We start from the raw sequence: 13,608 nt of genomic DNA on the forward strand, positions 1-13,608 counted from the left end.
TGCTAAAGTACCCTTTCCTCCAATGCTCCTAATTAAAATTACACTCAATAATGTTATGAAAATCGTTCCCTTAAATGTCTGTCATATGTTAAATTGGCAAAACAAAAATGGTCAAGATTATTACGAACCTTACCTATTTGCAAATAAAGAAACGACGAAATGAAATTATCATATACGTCATTCAGATGGTTATTTATAACGATAAGTTCGAAACGTGTCGGGAAATTAGGTATATGAAAATTCGCAATAAATATATTTATTTTTTTACGATAAGTTAGATTAGGTGGTTGATCACATAGGCTAACCCAGTTACATTTCGTTGGTGAACCTGTCAGTGCTGTTGCTAACGTGCAATAATAGGCGGAAGAAGTGGGAGTATTGATCTGAGTGGAAGTTAAATAAAGTCATTTGATGTGAATGTTTGTGAAAGGAGTCTAAGTGTTTTAGTATTTTATAGTAATGCCTCCAACAATTCAAACTACTTTAAGCCCCGACAAACGTCCGACAAGACCTGGAGAGAAACGGTACCTGATGAAATCAACCTAACCTTTCCAAACGTGCTGTAAGATGGCCATAGTAATTGAAAATTTTGCTAATTTTATTTGTTTTGTTTTTTTTCAGATCTGAGTTGGTGTGTAGAGTTAAATATTGTAATACGCTTCCAGATATACCCTTCGACCCAAAGTTTGTAACGTACCCCTTTGAATCCACAAGGTTAGTATTTTGAATTCGTGAGCTTTGGTGTTTTCAGGGTGGTGATTGTATTATATTGGGTTGTGATACTCTGCAGTCTTGTGGTAGTTACTAACGTTTCGGAGGATCCTGGGATCTCCAGCATAAGGGTAAAAGATTCTAGTCTAAAGATGGAAGTAGAAGCTTTTTGTGAAATATTGATATCTACCTATGGTAAAGAATGGTATGAAATGAAGTTATTTTTACTATATTTTAACAAATAGTTTTTGAAATGAAACTGTACTGTTGAATGTGTTACAGATTCATCCAGTATAACCCCACATCATTGGAGCGCAACTATAAATATGAAGTTTTAACAGAACATGATCTTGGAGTCACTATTGATCTTATCAACAGGGAGACTTATTCCATTGATCACATTGTCCAGTTGGACCCTGCAGACGAGAAACTTTTGGAAGAAGATGTTCTCACACCACAGGACTCAAAAAGGTTCAATACTTATTCTTTAGTTAACTTCTGAAATGCCCAGAGTTGGCAATACAGGCTACAGTTAAGAGGGTTTAGAAACAGCCAGTCAACTCAGTGCTGCATAGATAGGATGTTGATCAGTTAGGACTTCCATGACATGTTACACTTTAATATATCTGTGTAAGTGACCATCTGGGGTAACTAATATTTCATATACCTTGCATGTTTCATGTATAAAAAGATAAGAAGGTAAAGCTATCCCTGTAACAGACTGTGGAGGCCCATAGGTCCATGAGACGTCAAGGCTCCAACATTCTCTAGAAAATCGGCTCATAGATGGCAGTAAGGTTGTCAGCCTTAAGCTTTGGCTGTCTTTTACACCCAAGAAGATTCTTGGTACTCATTTCTATTAGAGGCTGAGTTGACCCTGGAGCCATAATGCAGCTGGAAGGATTGGATCAATTGAAAAATCCAGTGACCTCATTGGGAATTGAACCCACAAGCTTCCAGCTTGTAGCATAGTGCCTCAACCAGCTACACTACCACGTGCCCCTGTTTTAAATGTAGTAATTTTAAAATTTTTGTTAAATTAATGATGATTTTGGTTTTAATGCTTTATGAACATCAGAAATGTAAAAAATGAATATGCTCTTCTTTGACCTCATAATCTGTTTCATAACTGATTTTTTTAAATGCAGGGAATGCTCAGAACATAAAGAGTTTAACCCCTTAAAGAAAGAATTTATTCTATATGCTCTGACAGAAATGAGTACCAGGAATTAATTAAATAATTTTCCAGGGGAGTAAAGCATGGCTGGCGCATAAGGCTGACAGCCTTAACGCCATATTTGAGCCGATTGTCTAGAAAATGTGGGACCCTCAACGTCTCACAACTCTATGGGCCTTCAGGGCCTGGTACAGGGATAGCTTTACTTCTTACTTTTTACTTTTATGATATATATAAATTCAGAGATTAACCTTTAATGCTGTTTGGGGAAATACTGCCTACTGTGAAAACCTTATGAATCACAAAACTGCATGCTGTGGGCAGAATACAGAGTTTTAGTATGTGAAAGCAGGTATAACGTATAGAACCACTGAGCTCTAAAGGGTTAATCAGCTACCTCTGCTGAGTTTTGTTGGTAATTCACCAATTCCTATGGTCTGTTTTGTGTATCTGTCATTCTGCAGAAAGATCAGTGTGAAACTTTTGTGAAGTGGATTAAATAGTGAATAATGAATTGGAGAGGATGTGGAAGGAGGTGACCATGTCCTGATTTAAGGTGTACATTATCGCAGCACCTGTCTGGAGGGATTGGGGGAAATTACAAGAAACCTAAGCCAGTAGCTGGTATCTGGGTCAAGATTTGAACCTGGTACCTACCAAATATACGTAATACAAAACAGAAGCACTAACCGATCAAATAAAACTTTCAGTTTTCTTAAGCTTGGTTTGAGGGACAACATAAGGAAGTTATGTACATTATTGTTATTTCATTCTGATTTGTCTGAACCTTTAAAACAATGCTGGAATATTTTATTTCCTAGATCACGTCATCATGCACGAAGTGTGTCATGGCTGCGGAGAACTGAGTATATCTCAACAGAGCAGACACGCTTTCAGCCTCAAACTATGGACAAGGTTGAAGCTAAAGTGGGTTACAGCATCAAGAAGAGCTTGAAAGTGAGTAAATACCATGTTAATGTTACCAGTTGGTAACTGAGTGTTCAGTTAATACATCATTATTTTTAGTTCATATAATAAACCGCCCTTCACTTGTTATTTCCATACCAGAAGAATCAGTTTTTTATTTGTTTATCATTTCATGCACACCATCGCATGCTTCACTGGACATAGTTCTTACATACTGGTTCAGTAATTTAGCTTGCATTTTGTAACACCTCTGTATACATATATTTGATAATAAAGTACACTAAATATTCAAGTCTAGTGGGTAGCAGTCCTGCTTTCTATGTACAAGATCCCAGGTTTGAATATCAACCCAGATGCTGGCTATTCTCTCCCAGGCATTTGTGATTTTTCTTAATTCTCTCAGACAGATACTGGGATAGTATCTCAAGTTAGGTCACACCCATGTCATTCCCTGTTGATTATCCTACCATTTGATACTATATAATCTGAGCTATTGAAGCATTAAATCATAAATATGAAATATATAAACATAATTGCCAAGCTATATGAATAGCCATTATGGTGCACTCAGTTTTGAAGCCTTTATTTATTTATTTAAATGAACCATGTTACAGGAAATTATAATTCACTTGTATATGTAGGGCTTGTAACTTACATCCACAATTGCTATCATAATCTGTCATGAAAAATAATAAGTAATGTCTTAGCATGTCATTTGAAATATGAAGTTGGAAAAGTTCATGGTACTGCCCCCTTGGACAACACAGGAAGAATATAATGCAGTTTTTCTGAAGAGAAGTCTTGGATTTAAAAAGTTTGAATTGTAATGAGTGACAGCGAGAAGTGTACTATTCATTAACATACCAGTATCAACAGATATGATATATCAGGCTCAATTTTATATTCTGAGACTGCAAAATTAATACCAGCAGGCTGTATGTCTTAAGATTACATGATGAAACAAAACAGTTATTGAACAATCAGTTAATAATGCAACACTAATTAAAGGATGTTAAATTTATAGTTCTAACCCTCAAGGGATGTGCAATGCAGCCCCGTCACACCTCTTTTATTCCTACTCTCATGAACAAAACTTATATCATAGAATGGATGAAAGCCAGTGCTATGGATTTAAATGTTGATCAGCAATTTAATCAGAGTTCTTAAAAAATAAAAAGAGTTCTCTTGGTGCACGGCATAATTTGATGGTAGGACTGAACATGGTGCCTCCTGCACTGGGAGAAAAAGTTACCCCACACTGAAGGTTTAACCTCTATAACCACTTTCATTACAGGAAATTGTTTTGTATGTTGCAGGATGAAACACTGTACATGGATCGTGACAGCCAGATTAAAGCCATCGAGAAAACATTTGAAGATTCCAAAAAGCCAATTGACAAGCATTATAGTAAACCAAATGTTGTGCCAGTGGAGGTTCTGCCTGTGTATCCTGACTTCAAGGTATTCTTTCATGAAAGCTTAATTATAATTCTCACTCTTCTAACTGGGATCCTTTAATTGAAGGCATTTGAGTAATCTTTCGTTAGCTTAAATGAGGATTCAAACCAAACTATAAGCTTAATCTTCATGATTTTTCCTTACTCTGTACTCTTAAAAACAGTAGCACCAGACTGCTGATCTTGGAGGAATGACCACTTCTTTTGAGCCTCAAATGACGGAACTTACAGATTATTTCAGTCACTAAATCTGAGAAAATGTGCTTTGAGAAAGTAGCTTACTTTTCATTTTGACAAACGTTTTTGTATCATTAGTTATGCAAACATATAGTACCTTTGCTACTCCATTTGTCTTCTTCTGTTTATTATCTGAAACATTTGATGACAGGTTTGTAATATGTAAGGCATATAAGTTATTTTGACCCACTATCACAAAACCAAACGATGGATTACAAATTTAAATGAAGTCATTTGGATTCTTCATATGTGGTACTACAGCCTAGTGCAGGCCTTGATCTCAGCGGTGTTTCTCTGGTGGTTCCTATGCAGTGCTTTTTCCATCCACTCATGAGTTCTAAGAATAATACTCCCATTTGATTATGTCTAGTTACATTGTACTCAGTTTTCCTGTTATGCTAGTACATTCTGGTCGGTAAAATTAATATTCTACTTTAGTGCATTTCATCTGTTCTGTAGAGGTGTGTCACGCACGTCAATTTTCCAGCTTTTGCTGTTTCAGCTATACCTGGCCCATCATGCAGCTGACATAATTCATAACTATCTGATTCATCATAATCCATATTTATTAACTGGATCATAATTTTTCTTAAAATATCTTCTTTCAAGATTCTTCTCTAATCAGTGCCAAGCATTGCTATCATATATGAGAACAGACTGCAGGAACATTTCATATAGTCTGCATTTGGTCAATAACATGCCCGTAATTGAGTCTTCTCAGTGACATTAGTCCTAGTTAACTTTGACAGAGCCAGGATAACACAGTCAGTATAGTGACTGGCTATGGGCTGGACAATGGAGGGGTCGGAGTTTAAGTCCCAGTAGGGTCAAGAATTTTCTGTTCTCCACATCATCCAGACAGGTTCTGGAGCCCACCCATCCTCCTCTCTGGTGGATACCCATTGCTCTTTCTGGGGGGGGGGTAAAGCAGCCAGTGTATGAAGCTGACCACTGACCAACTGGTGCCAAGGTCAAGGGAACATAGATCTGTACATCCACTCCTCCAAATGCCTTCATGGCATGGTGTTTAATTAATTCAGCACAGGGACAGCTTTACCTTACCTTAAGTTAACTTTGTATTTGAACTTCTGATGTAGTGCTCATAGTGAACCAGATTTGTTCCTAATATGAAATATATGGTTCTAAAATTAATAAAAAATATAATCAGTTAATACCATATATGTGTTGTGTTACTATGAGCCAATACTGCTTGTTCAGGCTTGGTCACTGGTCTCAAAGATATTTATATGAAATTAAATTTAAATCACTTTAATTTATGTGTGAATTAATTCAAGTTTGGTGAGTATTCAATGGAATATTTTGAAAAAGAAAATTGTATTTATCCACCATGTGTTCAAACGTTCATACGTTCTGGTTTCGTTTCAGGTTTGGAAGTACCCATGTGCACAGGTTATATTTGACTCAGATCCAGCTCCTGCAGGTCGATCTGTTCCTGCACAGATTGAAGAGATGTCTCAGGCTATGATCAGGTATGTGGAAACACATGGGAGCCCAATCGAGGTAACTCTTGATTAAGCATTTGACTGGGGATACTAGGATATTTCATTCTCTTAAGGAAGAAATAACATCACAATAGATAATGGGCCATTGTGTCATTTTGCAACATCTGAATGACCTCATTTGTAGTGATTCACAAGGATGTGGTGCACACTCATTTATTATTATGAAAGATGATAAAAATTTGAGTGAGGTTCAATGAATATAGGAGTGAGTTCATTATAGCCATATATGTCAGAATCTCATTTTAATGTTTCTCAATATATTTTCCTTCATTATACATGCACATTTCCATTCCCACCCCAGTTATCTGATTGTTTAATTTTCTCTGTATGAAGTTTTCCTCAGATTAATATTTGAATTCATTGTCCCCCAGAGATGTGGGGCTAACAACTCGTCACCATAAAAAATAAGCTTGTTACGAAAATGTTCAAAAAGCCTCAGATAAAGTCAAGGAGGATAAGATGGGCAGGGCATGTAGCATGAATGGGGGAGAGGAGAAATGCATTTAGGATATTGATGGGAAAGCCAGAAGTAAGGAGACCACTAGGAAGACCAAGGTGTAGGTGGGTGAACAATATTAAAATGGATCTCAGAGATATAGGATGGGATGATATGGATTGGAATGATCTGGCACAGGATAGGGACCGCTGGAGGGCTCTTTTGAACAGGGTAATGAACCTTCGGGTTCCATAAAATGCTGGGACGTTCTTGAGTAGCTGCAGAATTGGCAGCTCCTCAAGAAGGGCTCAGCTCCATGAATGAGTGCCCCCCAGAGAGACATTAAATGGAAATTTCGCTTTCATTCTTCATAATGAAATATTCATGTACAGAAAGAGAAAATATGCATGAATGAATATGGTTTCTTTGTTTTATCTTACTGAGTAAGTAGTTGGAATGATAATGTTCTGTAACTTCATACACTGAGAAGCAACTTAACTGATCATTTGTTACACGAGCCTCAGTTTTCTGTAATGGAAATGATAGTATGTTATTTGTTTGTTCAGTCTTAATTTGAAATATGAAGAAGTACTTTTAATTATTCTGCTTATTTGTACAGGGGCACGCAGTAGCATAGTTGGTTGAGGCTCTATGCTACAAGCCAGAAGGTCTAGGGATCGAATCCCGATGAGGCAGATTTTTTCAATTGACCTAATCCCTCCAGCCACACTGTGGCACTGGGGTCGACTTAGCCTCTAACAGAAATGAGTACCAGGAATATTCTTGGGGGAAAAGGGTGGCCGGCGCGTAAGGCTAACAACCATACCTCTATCTTTGAGGTGATTGCCAAGAAAATGTGGGAGCCTCAAAGTCTCACATCCCTATGGGCCTCCATGGCCTGTTACAGGGATAGCTTTACTTACTTTACTTTGCTTGTTTGTACAGGGGTGTGATGGATGAGAGTGGCGAGCAGTTTGTGGCATATTTCCTGCCTACTGAGGAAACACTAGAGAAACGTCGCAGAGATTTTAACAACTCGGTGGAATATGAGGATGAGGAGGAATATGAATACAAGATGGCTCGAGAATACAACTGGAACGTGAAGAGCAAGGCATCAAAAGGCTACGAAGAAAACTACTTCTTGGTCATACGGCAAGATGGAGTATATTACAATGAGCTGGAAACTAGGTATGCATGTACACCAAAATCTCTATCCTGCAAATTGTAACTCTGTATCTTATGGCATTTCTAGATATTATAACCTGTATAAGTGCTTTCTTGTTGAAGTCCAAATATTGAACAGGCTGATCTAGAGGTAATGCTGTACTAATATTAAGGAGCTACCCAGCTCAAATCTTGGCCAGGCTACTGGCTGTCTTGACTGAGGTGTCATTTTCCTCAGTCCCTCCAGGCAAATATTGAGATTGTACCTTGTTTAGGCTATTTCCACTTCCTTTCAGATCCTTCCCAATTCAACAGTCAGCCCACCATCCAACAGTTCATTAATGACATCAGCGCTAATTGATTACTTATTGATCTATGAAATCAGCACAATCCCTTTTGTGTGTGTGTGTGTAATCAAGGACAGGCTTTGGTTTTATGATGCACTCTATTTTCTTGTTTCCTTTTTCACATGCCTGCCATGCCAGTTTCACTGTGCATTGTCAGAGTTTAAAAACAGGTTTTACAAGTTGGCATTCATCTTCAAAGTGTTCACATTTTTCAATCAGCATAATCTTGAGTTGCATACTTGTGGAACCAGTTGTTTTTTATAATCATCCCTTATGCTGTTGATGTGAGCATTACTGTTTAATTTGTGCTTTACTGAATTACTTGATCACAGGGTACGTCTGAGTAAGCGCAGGCAGAAGATTGGTCAACCACCAAACAACACACGTCTTGTAGTGAAACATAAACCACTCAATGCACAGGAATTCCGCATGCAGCGGTACAGAGAACGTCAGCTGGAACCACCAGGAGAGGAAGAAGAGGAGGATGAGGAAGAAGAGGAACAAACTCAGGAGGATGCTGGTGACCAAGAAACTGCAGTCACCAATGAACAAGATGATGCTAATAAGTCAGGTCAGTCTGGAACTAGTCTGAGGCTACAGCTTGGCACTTAACCTATAAGAGCCTAGTGACACCGTATGGGTACGCGCAGTCCACGTGTGCGCACAGTGTTTTAAAATCTAATTTTAAGATAGAAATTCTTGTTCTACTTACATTATTTTTGGGCACCAGCTTTATAAGTAGACAGTCTTCCCTCCTGCGTCATCTAACTGAATGTTGCCTTCGTGTGGTACTGTTGGAAACATCCGGAAATGCAGAGTCCGACATCGCAATTCATGCACTTTGTCTGGATGTAACTCCATTTCCCACGCGAAGAGCGCACACGACACCTGTCTCGTATTAGAGGAAGTCAGCCAGTGATGTCGAGTGGCCTCCTCTAATCGAGATATCGACGATGACACAGCAGGTCGACCCATGAACCGTTGAGGGCGAGGTTGAAGTAGTGATGTTTTATAAGCATTACGAACACAACGCGCTAGGCTTGAACGTTCTGGCAATGCGGGGCTATTCCAGGAACAGTGCCTCTGTGTGGCTAGTCTGAGATATATACAGTCAGAGTTTCTGAAGGACAAAGTAGGATAAGACTTCGCCCACACTCGTGTATATAGAAAGGTTCCGAAGTGACTGGAGAATGTGCTATACAAACATAAACTTCCACTCCTTTTTCCAGATAAGACATAGTAAGACAGGATGTCAGCAGCATGCATTTATACCTCAAAAACGTTCTGTGCAGAAACTGTATACATATTTGTGGACAGACGCTCGAAATTGGGAGAAAAAAAAATCTTTTTGGAATCAGTGTAACAATTTTTATAGATTTTAAAATCTGTAAATTACATCTGATTCTTTNCTAACATGTATGCTATGAGGACTGTGGAGACAAAATTTGAGTGTTGGGGAAATTATGAATGAAGAATTATAAATGACAAATTCTGACCGATTTTAAGGTACTGCTACCACCAAGCCTGCTTATCCTGTCAATATGATCTGTCGATTTAACCATTCTTAGATGGCAGCTGCTTCACAAAGGATACTGAATGAACCCAAACCTAGAACTAAAATACACAGATGATGGCAGAACACAACGAGAACTGCCATAAAAATTGAAGTGGTATACTAGATTTAAATGTCTGTGCAAATTCTAAGACTTCTGGAAACAGAGATAAGAATGCTTAATTGCAGCAAAAATGAGGGGCAATATTGTTACAAAAATCCAGTACAGGAGATCAAGATAATACATGATTCTACCAAATCTGTGTTGTTCAGTAAAGGATCTGACATGTGAAGTGATTGTTACAATGGTCAGCTACTTAAATAGTAGTTTAATTTCAGTGAAAACACAAAATGCATAGTGATAAAACCTGCGATTAACATTGAACCATGATGAACACAACCTGATAAATCATAACAACACAACATGAAACAAAATTTAGTAAAGTTAGTAATTAAGATATTACATTTTGTTTTTGAGTGATGGTTCTTTAAATTATTCTCTTTATTGGAGCATTGTCTCACTGTAGAAAGGAGAAATCAGGATCTGCTAATCATGCACTGGTATGCTGTTTTGCCCTGTGCAGTATAGAGAATATTCTCCTTTAAAGAGGGAATGCTGACCACTTAGATTTTAGATGATTTAAATGAAAACCTTCTTCCCAAGCACTCAGAAAATCAAAAAAGCATTTGAAAAGTCTTTCTTCTCATGTCCTTGAGCCAGAACTAGAACATTACATTCTGGTTTGTATTTGGATAAAAAATGTCTTGTTAAATCTACAAGTACATTCATAGTAAAATTCAGCATTCGAGAAATTCTGATGTGTAATGTATGGGTTTTGCAGAACACAGTGTACTCAGATATATGAACACTTATGTCAGCTGTATGACTGTAATACACTTCATTGCCTATTGTTGAAAAGAGATGGGACAGATTATTTTCAATATAACGTTCTAGAGAGAGAGGAAAATGACATAACCATAGTATTTTATACTACTCACTAATTGAAGATGTCAGGATACATCCTGAAAGTAAGACTCTTTCACTGTGGCCTACTTCAGATGAAGAGAAGGATGAGGAGGCTGAAGCCAATGCTGATGGTGGTGCTGATGCTGAGGGAGACAGAGAAGGAGAGCAGAGGAGTGGCAGTGAGAAGGCAGACAGTGACCAGGAAGAGGAAGCTGAGAAGAGTGAGGCTAGTGCTAAGGAAGGCAGTGATGGAGGTTTGTTTTATTCTGCTATATTTCAGAAATACTATTAACGTTTCATTAAATTCTAGACCTAAACTGTAACATGGGCTCAAATTATAGCCTATTACCAGTAAGGGATACTAAGATAATGGAAACTTTTCATGTATTGATTCCATTGGTACCATCATGTGATAGGACACTGTATGGTGGTGTGGTATGTGCAATTTTAATAGAAGCAGAATTCTTTTTATTGAAATTAAGGTAATGTCTTCAGGTATGTGTTACTGTATAGTTTGGCAAAGCATGTACAGTCATTTCAGAGGAACTTTTCTTTCAAACTGCACGGTGTCACGTCCCAGACAACCAAAATCTTGATATTGACCTGGAGAATCTCAAATCTCAAGTTTTATTTAAACTGTTTAGTAAATATTTGCAGATTCAGACACTGTAATTTAATCAGTCCTTAACATAAGATCTTCAGGATGCTGATGAGAGTAACTTCATATCATAGGATATGTTTTTATTTCTACTAAGAGTTTTAAGGGCAGAGTTGTTTATTTTTGTAAATATTTTCTTTCATCATTATAATTGGATCATATACACATGACAACTTTGCATTAGATGGCACTTATATAATGGCCACGCTGAATTCTTTGCAAGTGTGAGTGAAGTCTGTTTTGCAGCAGTGGACTCAGTGTATGTGTATGCATCCAGAGATGAAGAGGCTTGTGACTGCTGAATACTGTATCCATCTTTATGTGTAATAATTCTTATTTTGCTGCTCTTTATTGCAGGTGGAAGTGATAGTGAGGATGAACAAGCCCAGTCAAAGAGTTCTGGTTCCCGCAGTTCATCCCCGTCCAGTCAGAAGTCTCGATCACCATCCCAGTCCAGATCCAGATCCCGGTCCCGGTCCCGATCACATTCTCAGTCTCACTCAGCAAGTCCCAATAGGAGTGGCAGTGGCAGTGGACATGGTAGCAGTAGTGCCAGTGGCAGTGAGAGTGATAGTGGTGACGGTGAGAAGTGAGTGAGTGGCGAGTGTGTATTTTACAGTGGACAGTGACTGAACTGAATTTTGTCTATAAAACCTTTATCCTGTTAAATAACCACGTAATAGTGTGCATATAAACACTCCTAATGTTCACATCATGCGGTTTTAAATTTCTTGTAAATAGCTGTTCATATAAAAAATAGCAAAACATCCATCTCTTAACTGAAACAGTTTTCCTTGTGATGGTTATGTAACAAGATAAATATAATATTTCAAGTATTATGACATACCCAGTAATTTTCAGGAAGTATACACCATATTTGATAAAAATCCATTAGGAGATTCAGAAGATGAAAAAAAAACTGACATGGACCAACACATTTCTTAATGTTCTGAAGAACTTGTAAATATTAAATTCACCCACACAGTAAAATCCTATCCTACTAGACAAGCCTAACACACATATAGTTTATGGTAGCATAACGTTTTATTTCCATGGACACTGTCATGCAGATTTCTAAGTTTTTTATTATCATAAGGATGGTTGTGCAAAAATACTGAACAATGAGGGTGTCAGGTAAAAACAGACGTATCCCTGAGCCTAGCACCACATTCTGAAAGCATAAAGGGACATACAAAGCACGAGTAATGTTAAAACATCTCTGTTTATGTAGCTTGAAATGACTGTCTTAATTGAATGACTTTTCTTACATTTAAGCAAACAGGTATTATGTAAAATTACATCAAGAAAATGTTAATCTTCTCATAAGACTCACTGTATACAATTATGATAAAATAATTTATTTACATAAGCAGTTAAAGAAACTGCTCCTACACAAATAAATGCAATTATTTAACCAATGTAAAATAATTAATTACAGGAAATAAACATTGAAAGAATCAAAGCAATTGTGATGGCACAAGGTCCAGGGTTCTGGTGCATATTTTCAGTATGTGATATCACTCATAAGATAAAACATTATGATTATAGGGTAACAGTTTCTGGCAGAGAGAAGATGTGAATGAATACTGATTGGCATTTTTGACCACAGTTGCACTAAATTGAGGTCCAAGTTTTGGAGTACTAAATATGAGAAAATAATACATTGTTTATATTGGGCTTCAGCTGGGATCAGAAAAAAATATTCACTAAGTACAGTAACACTGAATCAGGATTGCACTGCATTTGGGTGTTGGCATCTATACGAACTTATTTAACCCGGTACTCTAAAAATTAAATTCATGACTGACTGCTGCTCAAGAGATTTCTGTGCAGTATGAAAAGTTTGTTGTGAATAATAAACACTGAATCACATACTTCTGACAAATAACTCAGCTAATAAAAAGAACTGAGAATCACATTCAGTTTGCTGCTGATAACAGTGCAACTTAGACTTCAGCTACACACCTATAGGCCATGCATGACTTCTGAATGCTACCATAAACACCATGAAATTAGCACAGTGCTAGTCTCATAGCAGTGAGAATTAAGAAAGTTCAGAATGTGCACAGTTGAATATACACTACAGAGGAGCTCTTTTGTAACATTTTTAATAGACAGTTTGACAGTGAACATCAGTATTTTCTGAAGCCTGGAATTTCCAGTATGTTATTAATGTACACAAGTCTAAACTGACTGATTATACTTTTCAAATTGTCCTAACTGGGGGCATCCCTCTTTTGAGATGTAACACCATGCAGTCTGTTGGAAGTCATCCAATGTTTTGGAGGAACATGTCACTTCCATCTTCAGGTTTGAAGAGTAAGCCAAGCAAGAAACAGGCAGAAAACTGTTGCCTGCTTCTACTGGCTTTCATCATGTTTCCTATTTCTCTTGAGATTTCTCCTTTTTGTTCTACGTTTCTGCCCCACTTCTTCATGCTCTTCTGGAGGTAC

General features: G+C 37.5%; 1 protein-coding gene across 2 annotated transcripts; it reads left to right on the forward strand.

Annotated features, from left to right (window-relative positions):
* Positions 1–327: 327 nt before the first annotated feature.
* On the forward strand, positions 328–12,158 carry LOC111867706 (RNA polymerase II-associated factor 1 homolog). 2 transcript variants are annotated; one of them, XM_023857776.2, is made up of 10 exons: positions 328–524; positions 622–714; positions 994–1,182; positions 2,710–2,845; positions 4,132–4,275; positions 5,895–5,998; positions 7,413–7,655; positions 8,311–8,531; positions 10,590–10,751; positions 11,513–12,158. In XM_023857776.2, exons 1-10 carry the CDS (start codon positions 460–462, stop codon positions 11,746–11,748), a joined length of 1,593 nt encoding a protein of 530 aa, XP_023713544.1. In that variant the 5' UTR covers positions 328–459; the 3' UTR covers positions 11,749–12,158. The 2 variants fall into 2 exon arrangements, with proteins under 2 accessions (XP_023713544.1, XP_023713543.1); XM_023857775.2 differs by having other exon boundaries at positions 329–524; positions 8,311–8,549.
* Positions 12,159–13,608: the final 1,450 nt, after the last annotated feature.

Source organism: Cryptotermes secundus, unplaced genomic scaffold (genome assembly GCF_002891405.2).
Source record: "Cryptotermes secundus unplaced genomic scaffold, Csec_1.0 scaffold1297, whole genome shotgun sequence".
Taxonomy (NCBI): domain Eukaryota; kingdom Metazoa; phylum Arthropoda; class Insecta; order Blattodea; family Kalotermitidae; genus Cryptotermes; species Cryptotermes secundus.

What these genes read in the sequence shown, in the direction of transcription:
- LOC111867706 (XM_023857775.2), top strand. Translation starts at nt 460, where the DNA reads ATGCCTCCAACAATTCAAACTACTTTAAGCCCCGACAAACGTCCGACA. An exon ending in TACAATGAGCTGGAAACTAG is followed by an intron (nt 7,656 to 8,310) that starts GTATGCATGTAC and finishes ACTTGATCACAG; the next exon opens with GGTACGTCTGAGTAAGCGCA. An exon ending in TAAGGAAGGCAGTGATGGAG is followed by an intron (nt 10,752 to 11,512) that starts GTTTGTTTTATT and finishes TCTTTATTGCAG; the next exon opens with GTGGAAGTGATAGTGAGGAT.